At 36.8% G+C, this 23232-nt stretch overlaps 2 protein-coding genes across 3 annotated transcripts in view; one reads left to right on the top strand and one right to left on the bottom strand.

Moving 5' to 3' along the window:
• Positions 1 to 16640, bottom strand: part of LOC136034627 (glucose-6-phosphate exchanger SLC37A4-like) — an 85434-nt gene extending 68794 nt beyond the window's left edge. The window contains exons 1-4 of one of the 2 annotated variants that reach the window (XM_065715924.1): positions 16407 to 16640; positions 7741 to 7985; positions 5001 to 5134; positions 2064 to 2199 (exon numbers count right to left, since the gene is read on the bottom strand). In XM_065715924.1, coding sequence (XP_065571996.1) covers positions 2064 to 2199; positions 5001 to 5134; positions 7741 to 7978 — 508 coding nt within the window. In that variant the 5' untranslated portion in view covers positions 7979 to 7985; positions 16407 to 16640. Of the gene's footprint in view, positions 1 to 2063; positions 2200 to 5000; positions 5135 to 7740; positions 7986 to 16387 lie in introns of both variants that reach the window. The other variant, XM_065715925.1, reaches the window with a different exon arrangement.
• A 4617-nt stretch (positions 16641 to 21257) lies between these two features.
• On the top strand, positions 21258 to 21680 carry LOC136034273 (uncharacterized). The gene has a single exon (XM_065715413.1). The coding sequence runs from the start codon at positions 21258 to 21260 to the stop codon at positions 21678 to 21680; it is 423 nt and encodes a 140-aa protein (XP_065571485.1).
• The last annotated feature ends 1552 nt before the right edge of the window (positions 21681 to 23232 follow it).

The raw sequence follows: 23232 nt of genomic DNA, 5'->3' as shown, positions 1-23232 counted from the left end.
ATCAGCAGGTAGTTGTATACGTCCTGAAATTGAGTCTATCGTATCATAAATGTCTTTTTGTTCCGACGTTAACTTGTAAATGTTATTTTGTACATACGACAATAGATCACTCGTACTGTAACTTTGTTCACGATCCAATTCTACACATGCCGAAACAGCAGCGATACGGTTAGGTGAAGGCATTCCCAAATCCTGAAGAGGTTTGTTTGCCATACGTACGCACAAATCTTCTATAATAACTAAAAGCCATTTATTATTTTTATAATTTTTTAGAATATTCGGAAATACTTTTTCAATCAATTCATTTTTGGACGTCACTAAACTACAGAAATCAGCAGGTAGTTGTATACGTCCTGAAATTGAGTCTATCGTATCATAAATGTCTTTTTGTTCCGACGTTAACTTGTAAATGTTATTTTGTACATACGACAATAGATCACTCGTACTGTAACTTTGTTCACGATCCAATTCTACACATGTCGAAACAGCAGCGATACGGTTAGGTGAAGGCATTCCCAAATCCTGAAGAGGTTTGTTTGCCATACGTACGCACAAATCTTCTATAATAACTAAAGTGTCGTTATAAATTTCTAATGTAAAATCAAAAGTCATTTCTGACGTCTCTAACTGTTTTCGATGGAGTATATCTTCGGACATTTTTGACTTATATTTTTCCCATAACTCTGTAGGAGCTGATGGAGAGCAAGTGTACGAATTTGACTTGGGGTTGACGTTTCGCACGCGTCATTGATGCAGTTATCCCAGTGTTGGTCATTCTCCAATAAATTCAGAGCTTGGCATGCACTACGGTAAGTGTCATGTATAGTACCGTTTACAGTTCTCAAATACTCAAAGGATGTCGGACCGGGTACATTCACCAAAAGCAGGCGTAGAAAGAAGCATTCATGTTGATTGGGGTGAACGGTGTAGAGTCTTCCTATCGTGGTATCTTTGAAGATGGTAGGTTGGCCGTAAACCCACTGGTTATCTACTTCGATGGTGGTACCGTTGCCATTGTAGGTTTTTCAGTCATTTTACAATTAGAAATTTCTCTTTCAACGGTCTTCTTACAATTAAAAATTTGTCTTTGAACGATATTCTTAAATACCTGTGTCCTGGTCGTCATTTATATTCCCTGTGTCCCGGTCGTCATTTGTGTCCCGGTATCCCAGTCTGTAATTTCTCTTTTTTCTTTTTTCAGTTTTCTTTTTCTTCTTTATTTTTCAGCTTCACTATGAAATACATATCGCCGAACCTTTGTTTTTTTAACTAAAATCTGGTAGTCATTGATGACCTTATCCAAGTCAAAATCCCAAACCCAATCATCATCGCTATCATTTTCAGTTTTAATATGTTTTGACTCTCGCTGTCCAGGTGGATCTTCATCTAACTGCGCGGTTTTGCGTTCTTTAGCCTCAAGCCTGTTTCCTTGCTGTTCTTTTGATTCCTCGGCACGCTTTCTTTTCTGACTTTCTCTATCAGCAGCAAGTTTTTTGGCATAGACTCTTTGAGCATCTTCATCAGTCATTGTAAACTTAAACATTAATAGAATTCTACGCGAACATATGTCTTATATAACTTGAATGACGTCACCTTCAAAGCAAAAATGATGGCAACTAATTTCATGACGTCAGCCGAAACATGACGTCACCTGATCCACAGATCCACAGACAACTTATTTTTATATATATAGAAGATATATATATATATATATATATATATATATATATATATATATATATATATATATATATATATATATATATATATATACATATATATACATATATATATATATATATATATATATATATATATATATATATATATATATATATATATATATATATATATACTATAAATAATATGTATTGCTCTATAAGCTATTTAGCTAATATAATTGCAATGAAAATGCTCAGCTGCAGGTGCTATTCTGAATCCTTGTTTTCTCCAAAATTATTTTTTCTCGAAGGAAAAAAAAATTTCAGTGTCTTTGAATCGAAAAGTCTTACTTTTCACTAATCTTCTTAAGATAAAAAATAAGAGGAAGAAAGAAGAGTTACCTGAAAAAGCTATTGAAGACCTCCAGTCTGTGTAAGAAATAATAAAAGCTGTCAACATCGGCGATAAGGCTCCCGACAAATTAGAAGACGCAGAAAGGGTCGACCAGAATGTTCCAAACTGGGAAGGGCTAAACCACTGAAAAATAAAACCCAACGTATCATTAATCAAATCTTTCATGGAAATGAATAGTTAGTAAAAAAAATTACCCTCACCAATGGATACCCAAACCATAAAAAAAAAACTTTGATAACAATGCATACATTAAAAGAACTTGTGTTTTATACTGAATCAACACATATTTTTTATCAAGTTTGAAGTTGCCCATCAAACATTGCAACCATAAGAACGTTTGGATAATTTCTTAAAAAGCGGGAAATCAAACAGTTCGTGGTAACGAACTATAGTAAGGAGCGACCCTGCTCAATAGTAACCAAAACTCTAAAAAAAATGGAATTTTGATACCAATAGCTGCATCAAAAGAATTGCGTTTTAATGCTGAATTTAAATATATAAGTTTCATCAAGTTTAGTCTTACCCATCAAAAGTTACGGAAAACACCCCCTAAAAGTTAAAGAACCTTAACGAAAATCACACCATCAGATTCACCGTATCAGAGAACCGTATTGTAGAAGTTTCAAGCTCCTATCTACAAAAATGTGGGATTTTGTATTTTTTGCCAGAAGACAGACCACGAATGCGTGTTTATTTGTTTGTTTTTTTTGTTGTTGTTTTTTTCCTATGGGTGATCGTATCGACCCAGTGGTCTTAGAATGTTGCGAGAGGGCTCATTATAACGGAAATGAAAAGTTCTACTGCTCTTTTTAAGTGACTAAAAAATTGGAGGGCACCTAGGCCCCCTCCCACGCTAATTATTTTCCCAATTTCACCGTATCAAAATTCTGAGATAGCCATTTTATTCAGCGTAGTCAAAAAACCTTATAACTATGTCTGTGGGGACGATTTACTCTCCCACAGTCCCCAAGGGAGGGGCTACAAGTTAAAAACTTTGACCAGTTCTTACATATAGTAATGGCTATTGGGAAGTGTATAGACGTTTTCAGGGGGATTTTTTGGTTAGGGGAGGGACTGAGAAGAGGGGGATATGTTGGGGGAACTTTCTATCGAGGAATTTTTCATGGGGGAAGAAAATTTCCATGAAGGGAGCTCAGGATTTTCTAGCATTATCTAAAAAACAATGAAAAAACAAATATGAAAAAGTTTTTTCAATTGGAAGTAAGGAGCAGCATTCAAACGAACATAAATTTCTAAGCAAATGAGGGGCTCACCTCCTCCTAATAACTCGCTCCGTACGCTAAAGTATTTTTAGTAATTTCAACTATTTATTCTACGGCTTTTGTGATTCAGGGGTCATTCTTAAGGAATTGGGACAAAATTTAAGCTTTAGTGTAAAGAGAGAGGTACTGACGAGGGGGTGAACCCCATCATATACGTAATAAAAACATGAGAATACAAAAGTTCGTTACGTAAGCTAATTTGCAAGTTACGTATATCTTTTACTAATAAAAACATTCGTAAAAAATAAAAGTTCTAGCTGCCTTTTTAAGTAACCAAAAAATCGGAGGGCAACTAGGCTTGGTTCCCCGCTCCTTTTTTCCTCAAAATCATTCGATCAAAACTATGAGAAAGCCATTTAGCCAAAAAAAATAAATATGCAAATTTCGTTTCAATTATTCATCTGCGGAGAGCCAAAATCAAAACATGTATTGATTCAAAAACGTTCAGAAATTAAATTTAAAAAAAAAACAAGCTTTTTTAACTGAAAGTAAGGAGCGACATTAAAACTTAAAACGAACAGAAATTACTTCGTATATGAAAGGGGTTGCTTCCTCATCAACGCCCCGCTCTTTACGCTAAAGTTTTTTACTGTTTTAAAAAGTAGAGAGAGAAAGAGTCAAATTTTAGCGTAAAGAGCGGGGCAGAATTTAAAATGCAGAATTTTAAATCTCAATAGATCTATTTTGCTGGCAGCAATACAAAATTTCAATAAAATGTTTTCCCTGGTAAGTTTCTATAACCACCCTTTCCATAAAAATTGGCTGAAAAGAAACAATACCACACGGAAGACACATTGCTCTAAGCTAGGTGCCCCTAAAATGCTCTGATTTTTATTATATTCTGTTGGTCAATACCTGAGACTTAGTCACGATTCTCGTTTGGGGAAGTTCTAGTTGTATTTTCAGTAGAGGGGAGGGGATATTGATAAAACATGTCATCATATCATCAAAATTAACGTTTTTTTATGATATTGAACGCAAAGAAGGAAAAGTCTAGGCAACCCATTCCCTTGCTGTGGTACTAGTCAGTGCTTCCTGAACTGGGTACTGTTACTAGAGTCGTTATTCGTGGGTGGTGGGAGAAGGAGCGCACATCATCTCAACGTATTCAGCAGGGCTATTTGTCCCAATTGATTTTACCGATATCGTCACACGTCTACCGAAATCGGTAGAATAATCAATAATCGGTGACTGAAATCAATAAAATAATCGGTAAAAATTACTAACTTGTAGTCAAAATCTGTTCTCCCTTAAATTCCCCCTCCTCTCCTCCCTTTTCTGCTGTTAATGCTTCTGACACCAACACCCAGGAAGTTGTGGGAAAGACCTTCATTGAATCGCATTTCCAATGAATACACCCATCTCATACATCTATTTGTAAATGTAAACGTATCTGGCAAAATATTATTATGGTAAGGAACTGCAGCCTCCAAGGTTCAAAGATCAGAAAATGTATAAAATAGGTTGTATAAACGCTCTTTCTTCAGCCCTAGCCCTCTTGCTCTGGGAAAATTATTACCTCTTACTTCCTGGTAAGTAAACCTGGAACGATATTCTTGAAATAAGCCCTCTTTGTTGAAATAGAATACATGGTATCTCTGTATTTATGATAACTGAAAAATATGAAATGTTTGTTTATACCTTTTTCAGTAATTTGGCACAAGAGGGCCACCCAGCTCCTTGGGCGAATCCATTCATGAACCAAAGTAACACAAACATCGGCAACGCTGAAGAAAAGGAAAACAAAAGGCACGACAAACCACTCAGTAACAAACCTGAAAAAGTATAATTAAAAATCAGTTGATAATATTGAGCTTTTGACCTATTTGGCTAGAACTAGGTCCTACAGCTTCAAGTCTGTCAATTGTCTGGACCGATTTTTTTTTCCTAATATATTTTTTAGAGTTGTATTTTAACTTTTAATTTATATAGGAAAGTATATCTCTTTGTTGGGTTTGCATAGCTTTGGATTCATACAGACTTTGCCATGTTAGAAGAGAAAAAGGCAAAAAAAACTATTAATATCTCTTTTTGATCGTTAAGCAGGTCAAATCACTGAATTGAAGCGAATCGCCTAACTCTAAGGGCAATTTTGACAGTTCTGTCTTAGAATACATAACCCTACTTTTTTTTGCCTGGTGTTTTTCACTCTGATGATAAATAATCTCGAAAATATATGTGTTTGTTTTTTTGCACTTGCTATGAAAACGCCGTCATCAGCTTCTGTGGGAATTATCTTTGCCTAACCTAAACGATGACCTTCACCCTAAACATAAAGAAAAAGAATTGGCGAAGCTTGACAAGGAAATACACGTCATTACACTTTCAGCTCCTCCTGAACCCATCCCCTTCATCTGCTCATGATGCCTTCCCACCTTCCGTCTCTAAAGAGCCTTACGATATCGAGCTGGATACAACGACAAGAGCCGAAATACTAAAAGCGATCAAAACTCTAAAAAACCACAAAACCCCAGGTGAAGACGGCCTCCCCCCGGAACTATACAAACAATGCCCTGAGGTCACTGCTGAACAGCTCCATGGTATTCTCGAAGAAGTGTGGAGGACCAACACCTTTCCAAAAGATTGGAAGACATCATTCATCCTCCCTTTCTATAAGAAAGGAGACAAAACCGAATGAAAAATTACCGCGGAATAAGTCTCATAGACATTGCCGTCAAAATATTCGGGATCATACTCTTGAACCGCTTCAAAGGGGCAAGGGAGGAAAGAACTCGAGGAAATCAAGCCGGCTTTCGACCAGGTAGAGGTTGTACTGATAATATCTTCGCCTTTCGCCTCATTATCCAGCAGTTTGAAAGGTACAACCTACCCCTGATCTTGATGTTCCTGGACTTCATCGACTCTGTCACTCGCCAGAAACTTTGGAAGATCCTAGAGAATGACGGAATACCGCTGAAGTTTGTTGAACTGATGAAGGCATACTATGACGCGTCAGTGAGCCGAGTTAGAATCTATGGCGAAGAAACCGAAGAATTTCTGGTTGAGTTCGGAGTAAAACAAGGGTGTGTCCTCTCTCCGACTCTGTTCAATTATTGCATCGATTGGGTGCTTGAATATGCTCTATCGTCTTATCCAGGAGCAGAGATTGGACAGAATCTCTCACTGACTGACCTCGATTATGCGGATGATGTTGGCCTCCTGTAAGACCCTGTAGAAGCCCAAAACATGGTTGACAGCGTTGTGGCCTGGGCAGACTTGATCGGTTAGAAAGTCAGCACAGAGAAAACGAAATTCATGGCTATTAACCACGACACAGGACCATTCCCACTAACTGTCAACCAAGTTCAGCTGGAAAAAGTCAACCGTTTCACATACCTAGCTCCCAGCTTTGTACTGACGGATCTTCCGACGCTGATATCCAACAGAGAATACAGAAAGCGCAGACAGTCTTTGCCTCCCTTCGGAAACCCTTATGGAATCGCCGCGAAATCAGTGTCCAAACGAAACTTCGAATTTACATGGCACTAGTCCGCACCGTTCTCCTTTACGGGTGCGAAACATGGTCGGTAAAACTACAACAAGAGAATACACTTAAGGTGTTTGAGCATACTTGTCTGCGAAGAATTCTCAGAGTACAGCTACGTGACCGTATCTCCAACGTGAATATACGTCGAATGTACAATATTCAGAGAGATGTTGTGCTCACTATTAAAGAACACCGTTTGAAAAGGTTGGCCCATGTATTACGGAAACCGCCAGAGTACCTGCCTCGCCAAATACTTCTAGTTGAGCCTATTAGCTACTGGAAGAAATGCCAAGGAGGACAGAGGAAGAACTGGTGGAACCTGGCCAAGTCAGACCTTGAAGCAATCGGGGGTTTCAGAAAATTCGGTCACAGATGGTCAACACAATGGCTCGCTTTTGCAGAGCAGCTGGCACTAGATCGAGCAACATGGTCCAAGAAGGTCTCTAAGATCATCGATGCCGGGCGAGGTGGAAACGCCTGATTCCCGCCACAAGTACAAGTAAATACGTCATTACAGGAAATTGAAATTAGTTACCACTATCTTAGTTTACTAGACAGACCACCATTCCATCAATTCTCGGACTCAAGCTCGTGCTCACTCAGTAGCAGATTTATAATCAATCGAAAGAAATTAGGGGGGGGGGGCAAAATGTATTGTTCAGATACTTTTTTCAAATTACCAATAAAAAAAAAAACAATTTCCAATGAAAATACCACCATAATTCTTATCAAAAATTTAGGGGGAATATTAGGGAAAATACCCCTCCTTCAAAATTAACACCGTTTGTGTAGTTAGTTTTTCTATGATGTCCTAGCTTCCTTTGGATTAAACTTAATATATTTAGTACTGTTTAAAATTCTTACACAATACAAAAAAATTGATCGAAAACGAACCTGCTGAGAATAAAAGTCTTGGGCTGAGCTTATCTGACAAAACTCCCCCGATGAATTTGCTAATAGCGTAAGCAAGATTCTGAGCACTAGCAATGGCTCCCGCGCCAGTTTTGTCCAAAATACCAGAACTCAGCAATACTGGCAGTGTGAGGGACACGCTTTTTCTGCTGTATGCATATGTAGCATACCCCAGAAACAATATTGAAAATAGGAACAACTGTTTCTGCCTGAAGTTCATCTTCTACCTAAAAAAAAAAGAAAAATCATGAAAGATTGACTTTAACAGACTTTTTTTTCCAAAATGCGTTTTTAAATTTTAGGTTCCTTTGGGTCGTGGTTCATTCTTTATAAGGTAGCAGCTATAGCTGCAATCATGGTATTTGATGTGGTTATTCATTTTAATTTCTGTTTGAATTGGGTTGATTTGTTCGTTGATGGTGATTTCTGTTCGTTTTTAATTATTTTCTTTTCTTATTTCTGCCCATCTTAGGTTTTAATACGGTTTTTTCAATTTCTTTGAAATTGTTTAATTTTTTTTTCGAAATTGTTTAAAAAAATAATATCACCAAACATTCTACAAAGTTACAAAGTTCACTTTTAAAGCCAGAATAGGAAACAAGTGTGCTCTATTATTTTTCTTTACTCAGTTTTTAGTTTAACATTAACATAAAAAATTTCGTGAAATTACCCCTCTGATACCACCCATATTGGCAGTGAGTGCTAGTTACAATGCCAAAAAAGAAAAATATATTACAATATCCCCTCATTCTTAGTATTGTAGGAATATTAACAATTTATTTTGAAAGAAATAACAAAATAGCGTACGCACCCAATCCATCTTTTTATTGATCAATAACAGACCCAGCTTCTCAAAGGTTAAAATCAAGAGTTAACTTCGTAAATTCTTAGGAAAAATATATAGAAAAACGTAGGCTATTGCTATAAAATAAATTTTAATTTTCCAGCCGACTCCCCCCCCCCCCCGAAATGGCTCGATCCAATCGCTTATAATTCTTCTTTTCCAGAGAGTTGATTATAACGAGAATATAATTATAACGTAATTGGTCAATGTTTATTTATGAAGAAACTTTGTCTCTGGGGGATTATATCCTGTTTAAGGGACTAGTATGTTTTTCAATTGCGTTTTTCATTCTAGTTGCCGAAAGTAATAGCAACTGATCAAGTAATGTTATTGCAAGTTTCATAAAGAAATCGAAAAAAGAAGAATAACTATTAACTATGTTACCTAAGTGCCAAAGGCTTTAAACTGTGTCCACAAAAAAAAAGAACAGTTAGAGGTCAGGTCTTTCCTGCTGAAAAACATTTAAATATGCGTTTGCTTATCAGCGACAGCAATTGGGGGCGGGGGTGATCTATTGAGCCTTAGATCCACTAGATTTTAAAAATTAACCTTTGATATTTTCATTAGAAAAAAAGCTTTTAAAAAATGCCCGCTCCTACATTTAAAAAAAGTATTTGTCGCCACCCCGAATATTTTAGTGAAATTTTACCCTGTTACTAATCACACATTTTTTTTTTTATCAGTTTTTCTACACAATTCAGGTTTAACTAGATGTCATAAATATAAACACTTTGTTACCAAGCGAATACTTAAGTGGTCATTAGTTTTAGGATCACTATAAAAGGTATCATAAACGAGAGGCAAAGGTCAAATAGAGGAATTCACGCATAATCACGAAAGATCTGTTGAGGCACAGGCTGGTAGACATACGCAAAAGGTAAAACGATTGGACCAAAGGCATTGCTTGTCTGGACCCCCGTTTAAACTGTTATTGACAAAAAAGGTGTTTCGTGTATACCGCTAATAATGCTACTACTACTACTAATGCTACTACTACTACAATTATGTCTAATACAGAAGCTTAGGGTATAAGATGAAGCTTTCTGGAAACGTTTAAGGAGATGTTGAACTAATTCAAAACACACTATGAATATATCCAATGTGTTCAGTCAGCCGGTAAAAACAAAATTCATTAAAACTGTAGCTTGAACTGCGGTGATTTTACTGACTCAATTTTCTTGTTATACCAGGTATATATATATATATATATATATATATATATATATATATATATATATATATATATATATATATATATATATATATATATATATATATATCACAAGAAAAAGAAATTGAAAATTTTTTTACCAGCTAACTTGTTGACTTAGTTGACTTAGTCAACTAAGTTGACTTACCAGCTAAAATTTGCAGTCGTAATTTTTCTCTTATCCTTTCACTTGAAAATTAAATTTCCCATTAGCCGCCGTCTAGTTTTAATATTCTTTCTTAGCCTGTTCTTCTGTGAAAATCATCTGTTACAGATTTTCAAAAAAGGATGTTCTCAATCAAACAGTTCGTGGTAACGAACTGTAGTAAGGAGCGACCCGGCTCAATAGTAACCAAAACTCTAAAAAATGGAATTTTGATACCAATAGCTACATCAAAAGAATCGCATTTTAATGCTGGTTCTAAATATATAAGTTTCATCAAGTTTAGTGTTACCCATCAAAAGTTACGAGCCTGAGAAAATTTGCGTTATTTTAGAAAATAGGGGGAAACGCCCCCTAAAAGTCATAGAATCTTAACGAAAATCACACCATCAGATTCAGCGTATTTGCATTTTTTGCCAGAAGGCAGATCACGGATGCGTGTTTATTTGTTTTTTTGTTTTTTTGTTTTTTTTTCTTTTTCCCAGGGGTGATCGTATCGACCCAGTTGTCCTAGAATGTTGCAAGAGGGCTCATTCTAACAGAAATGAAAAGTTCTAGTGCCCTTTTTAAGTGACCAAAAAAATTGGAGGGCACCTAGGCCCCCTCCCACGCTAATTATTTTCCCAAAGTCAACGTATCAAAATTCTGAGATAGCCATTTTATTCAGCGTAGTCGAAAAACCTTATAACTATGTCTTTGGGGACGACTTACTCCCCCACAGTCCCCGTGGGAGGGGCAACAAGTTACAAACTTTGACCTGTGCTTACATATAGTAATGGTTATTGGGAAGTATACAGGCGTTTTCAGGAGGATTTTCTTGGTTTGGGGGAGGGGTTGAGAAGAGGGGGATATGCTGAGGGAACTTTCCTTCGAGAATTTGTAATGGGAGAAGAAAATTTCCATGAAGGGAGAGCAGGATTTACTGGCATTATTTAAAAAAAAAACAATTAAAAAATAAAAGGGAAAAAGCTTTTTCAGCTGGAAGTAAGGAACAGCAATAAAACTTAAAACAAACAGAAATTATTACCCATATGGGGGGCTCACCTCCTTCTAATACCTCGCTCTTTACGCTAAAGTATTTTCAGTAATTTCAACTACTTATTCTACGGCTTTTGTGATTCAGGGGGTCATTCTCAATGAATTGGGATAAAATTTAAGCTTTAGCGTAAAGAACGAGGTACTGACGATGGGGTGAATCCCCTCATATATGTAATAAAAACATGAGAATACAAAAGTTCTTTACGTAAGCTAATTTATAAGTTACGTAAATCTTTTACCAATAAAAAGATTCGTAAAAAATTAAAAGTTATAGTTGCCTTTTTAATTAACCAAAAAATCGGGGGGCAACTAGGCTTCGTCCCCCGCTCTTTTTTTCTCAAAATCATTCGATCAAAATTATGAGAAAGCCATTGAGCCAAAAAAAAAAAAAATATGCAAATTTCGTTTTGATTATTCCTCTGGGGAGAGCCAAAATCAAAACATGCATTGATTCAAAAACGTTCAGAAATTAAATAAAAAAAACAAGTTTTTTTAACTGAAAGTAAGGAGCGACAGTAAAACTTAAAACGAACAGAAATTACTTCGTATATAAAAAGAGGCTGCTTCCTCATCAACACCCCGCTCTTTACGCTAAAGTTTTTTACTGTTTTAAAAAGAAGAATTGAGAGAAAGAGTCAAACTTTAGCGTAAAGAGCGGGGCGTTAATGAGGTAGCAGCCTCTTTCATATACGAAGTAATTTCTGTGCGTTTTAAGTTTTAATGTCGCTCCTTACTTTCAGTTAAAAAAACTTGTTTTTTTTATTTAATACTTTACAGAAACTTTTTATGCAGTTTTGCACACTCAGTTCAATCATTTTCTAGATTTTTCTAGTGCCTTTAGTTTTGTGCAACCATTCCGTAATTTGTTGTTGTTTTTGGGTTTTAAGTACTAAAAAAAAACACAAAAGAAATAAAAAAGATCGGTATGCAAAATATAATGGAAGCTAAAAAAAAAAGTTTAAATAAACAATTGAATTTTGCAAACAAAACTGCTTAAAAGACTTCCCAAGAAAATCAAAGTTGCTTGTCCTCATTTTCAATCCAAATTCATATAACATTCGCAAACAGTGCTTTTATTACCGCTCAAAACAAACTTTAACCTTTTCCTTACTTTAGGATTATGGATATGTGGCTGAATTAGTAATTATTACGATGAGTTTTAAGAAGACAACAAAAATCATCAACCGCCAATAATTCTCGTAGATGATTTCTAAATTTTAATTTCTTTAACTGCTAAAGTAACTTCCAAAATGTTGAGACAACATTGGCAAAAATGTAATAAAAAAAAGAATGAATGCCAAGAAAATATTGAATTCAATTCGTAGTGTTACCATATCAACTTGTATTAAAAACTCCTTCTAAACAATTATTTGACAAAAATGAAAAATTAAAGACTGAGGTAGAAATCCACTGAACTGCCAAATGAATATATACGTATAAACATGTAATAAAAAAATTAGTTAAAATTTCAGAGCCCGTCGTTAGAACGTCATAAAGCCTGATTTGACAACTTAAAAAGAACACCAACTAAAAGATATAAGCGAGGTTAGTTTAAACATAAGTTAGTAAGCGAAGTTTAGTTATAAACATATAACTAAAACATGTTTATAAACATAAATATATAAAACATATAATCCCCGAGAAACCTCCTTGTAAATCTTGCTCTTTAACTTCCCGTTGCATAAAATGGAAAATATCCAAAGTCAAATGCAATCTTTTGATCTAAGTTTCAAAACTGAAGATCAGTTTCTCAAATCTGCTTATTTTGTCAGCAAAAGATATGATTTTGCTAAAGCACAAAAATTAGGGAGGGGCGATGCTTTGACTATCTCATCAGTTTCCACCAATAAAGGAGCTATTATTGCTCTTCCTAAAATTTAAAGTAGTTGTTTGATTACAGAGATGCTACATTATTTCACTCATTAGAGAGCTTAGAAAGCGTTCAATTAAAGCTCATTACTTTTTATGATCACGAACATGATTTTTTAACAAATATATTTGCACCGAGGAAGTGGGGTACTCTGTTGATGAATTATATATGGTTTATATTTTTTCTTAGTAACCAAATAGCTCAATAAAATCTTACTTCTACTTGGTCGCTCCTTGTATATAGGTCAAAGATTCAGAAGTTCTTTATCAGACTTAAATTTACAGCCCATCCCTTTAAAATAAACAAGTTCTATTGATAGTCTCACTCTATTTTTCTATTTTCTATTTGCTTCTCAACGCTGGATATTTCTATCTTTTTTCAAAATATTTTCAAACAGTTTGTGGTAACTAACTGTAAGTGAGGACTGGGCAACTCGACCGAATAGTAACCGAAACTCTAGAAAACAGAATTAAAACTTGAAAAAAAACAGAAATTATTCCATATGTGAGGGGGGTTGCCCCCTCCCCAATACCCCGTTCTTTACGCTAAAATTTGGCCTCTCGTCTCAAAACTTTAAGACCGATTGCTAAAACCCAAGGGTCTTTTAATTAGAATCAAAACCTTTTATAGAGTGCTAAAAAAGCTTTCGCGTTAAGAATGGGGTATTAAGAAAAGGGCAGCCACCCTCATATTCAGAACAATCTGTTCGTTGTAAGTTTTAATGTTGCTCCTTACTTTCAGTGGATTTTTTTTATTTAATGTCATAGAAAGAAATACTTCAAACACCTTGATTTTTACATCAATATTATTTTACAGACACTGAAGGTCAATAAAATATTCCCTTTTACAAACCCTTGGTCATTCATAACCGTCAAAAACCACGACGAATAATTTTCAACTTTTTCACTCTTTGGATAAAATGAATACTGTGTAACATACCGCCCTTTGAATTACCGTACCTGAAGTGAGGTTAAGTAGGCAAATAATGAAAGTGAGCCTGTACACGGGGTAGCTTTTTTTATAGCCCAACCAAGAATCCTGTTTCTGCCGTCCTAAGAAAACAAAGATTATTGACTATCTTAATTATAATAGTGTTTCCACGAGCTAATACAAAATCGTAACGTGAGCCGTCCCTAGGGCTAGTGGTGCCGGGGGAAAACTTATTACAGCGCTCCCCTTAAAATTCAAACATAAGCAAAAAAGCCAAATCAAAGTGAAAAATGCTGTCAAAGTGGGCAATCCTCCAGCTAAGGCCCTTCAACCCAGCTGTGGTGTCCGAGGCAGCTGACCCGTTTGCCCCAACCCCTAGGAACGGTTCTGATTGTAACTAACAATGATTGTTGTAATCCTTTAACAATCCAGATGATGTTGGACACAAGTACTGATAGATTTCGAGCACAAAATTAAACAAATTAGAGAAATAGAAATCAGCCTTGTAAAGCTCTTCATGTAGGATATAACTGCCAACAAGCTTTCTTTATTAAAGTCTCCTATTGCATTCGTATGCTTGTTTTAAAGCTTGAAATGCTCATTAAATTTTGGGTGTAAATTTGAAGCTAAAATGCTTCTTTCAACTTTTTCCCCTATTCCAATTTTCCAACCTCCGCAAACGTTGTATGGCAGTTTTCAGACAATAAAAATATATGCACCATTTGATACTCTTTTTAAATTTAGTAATCCCTGCCCTTGTATTAGCATCCCCAGTCCCTTTGGGGCAGGATACAGCCCTATGCTATAGAAAAAGTTTGCGCTTTTTAAATTACTTTATTTAGCATTATGTAGATGAAAAATAAGCAATAAAAAAATAATACAAGCCCAAAAATCAGCTATTTTTTATAGCCAAGGATTATCTCTAGCTCCATCAAAAGATGGGGGTTGGGTAAAGGTCTAGATTAGGGCCTATTGAGAAAGGACATGTTCAGAAAATAATTATTACTTCATAATATGCAGAATAACTGCAGCTAACACACTTTGCATGCAGCTCCACTATGCTCTACCCCCACCCCCTCAATGTGCAAATATACAGCCGAAATTAGATAGTTTCCACGTATTCTCCCAATGTGTCTCTCTTGTTTCAACCCGTGTGCCAGTAAGTTGAAGCGATTGTGACGAAAAAAGAACCCGAAAAACCATAGTTGTTGGTGGAATGCATTTGAAGTATTACCCAAACAAGTTGGGCTGTAAATTTGCACATTATGGGGGGTTTGGGCAAAGCATAGTGCGGCTGCAAGCAAAATATATTAGCCTAACTACAATTATTCCCTGTTTTATTATGTAAGAATTGTTTCCTTAACACGTTTCCTTTTCAACAGCCCCCAATCTAGATCTTTACCAGGGGCTAGAACACAAATGGAGCGGTTGCAAATAGTATATTTGGAGAAAGTACAGAATAGTGTTTTTCTTCGTTTGTTTTCTACCTGATTGCTGCCTTTAAGCGAAGATTACCAACCTTTATTAGTTAGCAATTTTGTTTTGGAGAGCTAATCGAAAATTTGGGTCGGTGAAAACAGGCCAAAAGCGTGTCTTAACAGGTCGACGTCACTTGAGTGACTCGGACAGAAAATGAAAAATTAAGATGCCACTCAAAACGTCAAATAAAACGCAGCTTTAGGCGGTCATGTAAGGACATTATTTCTTACATGACCGACAGATTTTCAGATCCCTCAATGACATGTTATTCACTAAATGTGCTACTGTCTCAAAAGTTAAATTCCGCACCTGATCTTCAAACTTCGAAACCGAAGATAGAGCCGATATTTCCCAAATTCTCATCTTTTTTTGGATAAGTCAGTGAATCTTTAGTGCTGAAAATATTAAATGAGATACTTGCATGGAAGAATACGAATTGTACCTTAATCCTCATTTCTTAGCCTTCATTACCTTCATAAATACTAAGCGATGCCATATAGTTAGGCGACATGCTAAATGTATTGACCTATACAAATAGCCACAATGAATGCATGACTTCAAGAGAAGGTTCAAGACCTTTTTTTTTCTTTTTTTTTTAACAAAACAAAGCTTAACTCACTTGCTATAGTGGTCAAAAGTGTAAAGGCTAAATATTATACAGAAAATATTAAATAACATATTCTTATGTAGAGGGTAAACAACTTTTAATTTTTTTTTATGGTTGGGTGACTTTTTTAACTTACTGTTTTTAGAATCAATCTTTTACAACAGATTTATTTTTTAGAATTTCAACAGATTTATCAGAACTTAAACTCTCACCAGAATTTAGACTAGCTTTATGACCATTTCCACTGCCTACCCACGACGTATAATTGTTGAGGTTCCCTTTTAATTGCTGGTATTGCTTTCTTCGCAAATTTACCGGAGGAACCTTTTATTGCGCCCCCGCTAAAGAAAATCCTGGATCCGCCCCTGTTTGTTGGTGACAAAACTTCGTGTTATTTACAGAAATTAAAACAATTCACCACAAAAAATGAGAAATTCTTGATTTTTGTGGTTATGTAATCTACATCCTGAAAAAAAGAAGGCCCTTACCTTAAAGCACAAGTCTCACCTTAATTAAAAAGGTTGAAATCCAAATCAGCAAAAGCGCGCCAAAATTTGAATCGAAAGCGAGAATTTCACTAAACAAAATAACTCGGGATTAGCTCTGAAGTAAAAAACTGGTTTTTAACAAAATTCTCTGATTATAATATCATCAGTATTCTTGAATCAATTGAAACTCGTAGGAAATAGAGATAACACGTGCAAATTGTGATGTTTTTATTTTTCTTAGTCAATTATCACTGCCTCCGATATCGTTTTGCGTAATTCTCCGTGTGACAATCATTGGCACTGTTTCAAAGATCCTGGAATTGAGCTTGTCTAGGTGTAAATAACAACGAAAGGTTCTTTTTGTTTCTGACAAAGATTATGTATTTACATATTATGGTATTCCTAATGAGAATCAGGGGGTAAATTCACATACCAAGGATAGTAAGACTCTCGAACGGGGCCTCGACAAAATATCCTAATTATTCCAACATGACTTGTATTTTTCGTAACATTGGCTGATTTATGGGCTTTTTCGACATCCTCTTAAAATCTAGTCTTCTTTCCAAAATAAATTAATGCATTTGTACCTGAACATACCGCTTCAAAAAATATTTTAGCTTTTTGAAAAAGAAATTTGCTCCTAAGGAAAGCGAAATGAAAATTAAGAAAAACGGGCAGAGCTTTGAACAAGACCATAAATAATATATCTTTATACGTGTTGTTGATTTTAGTTTAGTTTCTTCCTTCTTTTTCTTATCTTTTCTTTCCCGTTGACAAAATCATCTGACGTGAAGCCGACATGGGTACTTGTGTCTTATAGCCACCACACTCAAGATGTGACGTTAGGCTAATCATAATCCTAACATATCAAAATACAATGAAAATATTATCGTTTTGTAACAAAATTATGGAAACAACAACCAAGAATTATAGAAGGAGGAAGGGTGCCCAGACTACAGTTACAATGTAGTTTCCCACCGAGGCGAAGCTAATTGTGTGGTATAAAGTAGTGTTGGGCGATAATTTGATTAAACGATATATGACCAATGAAAACCAAAGACCATGAAACCGGCTATTGTCCCATGTTCGTGATATAAATTCTGAGAGTATGGAGGCTATAATACACAGGTACCCCGAAATGTATGGAATTTTATTCCTATCAGTGCCAAAAAGTTTTCTCTTGATATTTTCCATCGTTTAATTGAAAAATAATATCCATGTTTCTCTAGCATATTTTTTTTTTAATTTCCTTGCAACTGTAAATAAAACATTAGTGTTGTCTAAGAATCACTTTTCGCCCTTAAAATATTTAACTTATTTTCACCCCTTTATTACAATATTTTATACGGTATGGAAAGAGAATGAACACAGCAAAAACTTGGAAAGTCAGCTATGGCATTTCTGAGGAACTAAATTTTGAAAAAAAACCTGTGTTCTTGTGTAAATGTCTGTAGTTTTCACTTTATATGTTTTTACCAAATTTTCACCGAAGGGGAGTAATTGAGTATTTCACCTTCCTTTTTATGATTTTATTTAGAGGGATGAACATGTTAGGATACCTAATGTTTAAATCAGCGAGTTACACAGTTAACGATAGCACGGACAGCACTTTAAAATAGTTGCTGGACTTGGCTGAAAGTATAGATTTCTTTGAAAACCAATGAATAATATCTGAAAGCTATAATCCAGCGTTTGTTGAAGTTTAAAATTGGAATATGAAAGAAAGTTGAATGATAGTCATACCTTCAGAATCAGAATTTCATCTTGAATCCAAACATTGTGTAATTAGGATATTACTGAGCTTTGGGTGAGGGGTTTGGGTAAGTACCCCTAAAGACGCTCCTTGAAGCCACCCTCTTTGGTCTGATATGGTGTGGACAGGGTCGTCCTGAGTAGGAATGGCTAGCTTTATCGACCGACGAAGTCAGGTCAGTTGCTCAGATCAGTTTGTCAAGTGTACCTGATCAAAGTTATTTCTCGAAGAAACTAAATTTCTTACGTAAGTAAGAACAAAGTTAAGACTTAAAGCAATTAATGCTATTGCTTCGTATATCAGGCTTATAACCAGCTCCAATAAACTAAGTTGCGACATTTTTCAATATCCGTAGATTTCACGAAACTAGTCTCCTGCTGAAAGCACGATCCCAATCCTTAAAAAAAAACAAGATGTGTTCTCCTTGGAGCAGAAAAATTCATAAGTAGCCTGCAAGAAATAGAAGAATAACTTGTAAGGCTCTTAATAGCATTTCCCTTGTCATGATATCGATAACTTTTAGTATATAATTGAATAAAAAACAAAAACAAGTTTTTTCAACTGCGAGTAAGGAGCGACACTAAAACTTGAAACGAACAGAAATTATTCCGTATATGAAAGGGGTTGTCCCCTCCTCAACGCCACGCTCTTTACGCTAATGTTTGAATCTATGTCACAGCTCTACTTTTTAAGACAATAAAACAAATTTAGCGTAAAGAGCAAGGTGTTGAAGAGCCTTATGCGCCCTCAGGCGTGGGAGGACCTAAGTCTAAGTAAGTAAGCTGAAGATAGGACAACCCCTTTCATGTACGGAATAATTTCTGTTCGGTTTAAGTTTTAATGTCGCTCCTTACTTGCAGTTAAAAAAAAATTATTTTTTTATTCCATTTCTGAATGTTTTTGAACTAATCCATGTTTTGATTTTGACTAACCGCACATGAATCATTACAACGAAGTTTGCATATTAATTTTTATTTTGCTAAATGGCTTTCTCATAGTTTTGATCGGACTATCTAGATTAAAAAAGAGGTGGGGGAGGGGGCCCAGTTGCCCTCCAATTTTTGGTTACTTAAAAATGCAACTAGATTTTTTATTTTTTACGAACCTTTTTGTTAGTAATAAATATACGTAACTTACTCATTAACTTACGTAACGAACTTCTATATTTGTGTATTTTTGTTACGTATATGAGGGGGTTCGCCCCCTCGTCAATACCTCGCTCTTTGTACTAAAGCTTGAATTCTGTCTCAATTCTTTAAGAATCACCCATGAATCACAAAGGCCGTAGAATAAATAGTTGAAGTTACTAAAAATACTTTAGCGTAAAGAGCAAGATATTGTGGAGGAGACGAACCCCCTTATATACGTAATATTTTCTGTTTGTTTTATGTTTTAATGCTGCTCATTACTTCCAATTGAAAAAATTATTTATTTTCTCATTGTTTTTTTTTAAATAATGCTAGAATATCCTTCCTTTCCCTCGTATAATAAACTCCTCCATGAAAAGATCCTCCCACGTAACCCCTCCCCCTGACCCAACCCCACACCAACGTGAAAAAGTCGCCCCTGAAAACGTCTGTACACTTCATAATAACCATTACTATATGTAAGCAAGGGTCAGAGTTTATAACTTGCAGGCCTTTCCCAGGGGACTGTGGGGGATTAAGTCGTCCCCAAAGACATAGTTATTAGGTTTTTCGACTAATCTGAACAGAATGAAATGAATCTAAAAATTTTGATCCGGTGACTATGGGGAAAAAATGTGCGTGGGAGGGGGCCTTGGTGCCCTCCAAATTTTTTGATCACTTAAAAAGGGCACTAGAACTTTCAATTTCCGCTAGAATGAGCCCTCTCGCGACATACTAGGACCACTGGGTCAATACGATCACCCCTTGAAAAAAAAAAAAAAAATAAGACGCATTCGTGATCTGTCTTCTGGCAAAAAATACAAAAATCCATATTTTTGTAGATAGGAGCTTATCCAAACTTTGATCGTACACATTTTGGGAAAATGGGGTGTTTGAGAGTGGGGATGCCTTCTGATCCCATTTGACGACTCTTAAACACCTGGGTCTGCAATGCTATATAATATATGCAATAATATATGGGTAAACTGGGTCGCTATGCTATAGTACATTTTTTTTTTATGTGTGATGGTATAACATACCTGTTTGTTACGTAATATGGATTGTTTGTTTACTTATGCAATTTTTATCTTCAAGATTTCTTTGGTTGTTACGTTAAATGTCTAATAGCCTATGAGGACCAGAAAAAACCCTCAGGGACCCGCCAAATCAAGATGCAAATGTAGACTTTACATCATAGTTTTTCTTTGATTGTCAATTACTTAAAAACCTCCAAGGTCAACCCTTAGGGAGCCTTCAAGACAACGACCCTAGCAGTCAACTTCAATGGAACCCTAGCATCAAAGTTTACCAGGGGCCCTAGCAAGCAATTCCAACGGGGCGTCCAGCATCAGTGATTTGCCTTAGAACATTACCTAGACATTTATTTATAAAACCAAAGGTGCTTTTAAGGGCCAGCAAAATCGATGCCCATCGCTCCATAAATCTTACCCCTTGGGATTCTGGTAGAATTTTGGTAGAAGCACGTGTAATATAAATAATTTTCAGTGATAATTTTCTTATTTCTTCATTTATGACATTAGTATCAGTGGCTCCGGATAGAATTACGGTAGAATTTTGGTAGAATTACGAGGAACGTCAATAATTTCTCAAGATAAATTGAATATGTCTTCATTTTAAAGAATGAATTGATTGGAGGTGAATGAAGTCCGTCCGGAATGAGGCAGTCTTTGTCTGCTGACCACATGCCTCTGGATATGGGGTTTATCCCCTAACTAAACACTCTTATCAAAACGGCCATAACCTCATGTGGCGGATGGAGCCCAATCCGGGAATCTCAGTACCTAGATTTAACTTAGCTCTAATCAGATTCCAGGCCTGGGGTCGGTTAGGCTAGCAACCCTCCACCCGAAAGTCAAGTGCTTAGAAAAGTGACAACATAGCCTTGGACCGGGATTCCCTTTTAAGATCTCGACCATCGCGCGTCAATGAACCTGCTGACGGCGTCAGAAAGACTAAAAGACTAAACCTTATGGACCAAAGGGGGCTACGAACAGCCACCTGGAATGTCTTGACTCTGAATGCACCTGCGTCAAAGAACCTACTCTCTGATGAACTTCGCAAGAATAAAGTGTCAATTGTGGGTCTTACAGAAGCCCGTCTTACCGGAAGCGGAGAAGAGCGATTAGGTAACAGTGACCCATTGCTCTGGTCTGGAAGAAGCACGAGAAGGAATGGCGTTGGCCTTGCGCTAAATAGCCTTAAAAGAAAGGCCTTACTTTTAGACAAAGCTGTATCTGACAGATTAATGAAGGCCCGCTTTGGACACAAGCATGACAAGATGACTGTCATCGTATGCTATGCCCTGACCAACGATTCTGATGATGTGACTAAAGAGGATTTCTACTCTGCTTTGTCCAGATGCCTTGCGACAGTGCCCCCCCCCCTGATATAACTGTTCTCCTTGGCAACTTTAATGCGACAGTGCGCGATGATATGGGTGCATGGCGCGGCACAGTTGGTCCTGTATCCCCCGAACCACTTAACGACAATGGGCTCCACCAACTTGAACTGTGCCGATCTCACAACCTTTGCATTGCGAACACCTATTTCCAACGCAAAACTATTCATCAGTCCAAGTGGTATAGTAACGACGGTCGTACAAAGAAGATGGTTGACTACTTCATTATTTCCAAACGCTGGAGATCATTGGTGAAGAACTGCAGAACTTACAGATCAGCAGAAATCAGAAACCAAAACCACAGGCTTGTGTGCGCCGATCTCCGGCTTCTCCTACATGCACAATAATCGGAAAGAAGACCCGTCGCTGCAGAGACTGGGAAACTAAAGGAACCAGATACTCGCCAGAATACAGTATCGAGATTTCGAATCACTTCGAGCCCCTTGGCTCACTTAAGAGCAGCGAAGATCTTTGAAAGCATTTTAAATCGCAGACCAGCGAAGCAGCACAACTAATGCTTGGCAAGAGGAGTTACCCAAAGAAATTGTGGCTAAATAATGAAACACTGCAAGTCATAGAGCAAAGACGGAAGGCAAGACTTCTTGGGGACATGACCACATATCCAAGGCTCAATTGAATGTGGAGCAGTTTCATTCATCGGGATAGAACCGATTTTGTTGCAAGGAAAGCCGATGAAATCGAACTAGCTGCAAAAAAAGAAAGACATGGGCATCCTACCCAAGCATCTCCAAGATCTCACTGAAAATAAAACTCCCACCTTGGGTCACGTCCTGTCCAGGGATGGGGCACTTTTTTCTGATGAAGGTTCTTGTCTTGAGCGGTGGAAGGACCACTTCTGTTTGCTCCTTAACAATACTAGCCCATCTTCGCCTCCTAATGATAGTCCCTGTCAACCTTGCAGTCAAAGAACTGAAACAGATGCTCCTCCAGATGAGCCTTTCAGCCCCTCAGAAATCAGACTTGCAGTAAAAAGGCTCAAGAATAATAAAGCTGCTGTTATCTGTGGCTTAAACTCAGAGCTGCTAAAATATGGAGGTCCTGAAATGCTCCTGTTTCTCGACACCCTGTTCTCTACAATCTAGCAAACGGAAATAATTCCCGGGGATTGGCGGAAGGGTGTCATCATCTCCTTATGGAAGAGGAAAGGCTAAAGATGCGACTGCTCCAACTACCGGGGAATAACCTTACTGTCAGTCCCTGGCAAACTGTTTTCAATGGTCCTGCTGGATCGATGTCAGGATATCATTCGAAAAATCTGGCGACCAGAGCAAGCTGGTTTTATGTCGGATCTTTCAACCATCGAGCAGATTTTCTGCTCGATCGAGCCGGATTGAGCAGACAAATAGTAGAGGAGACTACAGAGTTCCGACAGAAAGTATTTATTGCCTTCGTCGACTTCCGTGCTGCATTTCATTCAGTCGATCGAAAAGCTCTTTGGCGGATTCTAGAGTTGACCGGCCTACCCGAGAAATATTGCAGACTTCTCAAGGCGCTGCACCATTGGACGGAGAGCTGTGTACAAGTA

Source organism: Artemia franciscana, chromosome 13 (genome assembly GCF_032884065.1).
Source record: "Artemia franciscana chromosome 13, ASM3288406v1, whole genome shotgun sequence".
Lineage (NCBI taxonomy): Eukaryota > Metazoa > Arthropoda > Branchiopoda > Anostraca > Artemiidae > Artemia > Artemia franciscana.
The sequence above is the reverse complement of the archived record's forward strand: the minus strand, read 5'-3'. Positions and strand labels throughout refer to the sequence as shown.

What these genes read in the sequence shown, in the direction of transcription:
- LOC136034273 (XM_065715413.1), top strand. Translation starts at nt 21,258, where the DNA reads ATGGACCAAAGGGGGCTACGAACAGCCACCTGGAATGTCTTGACTCTG.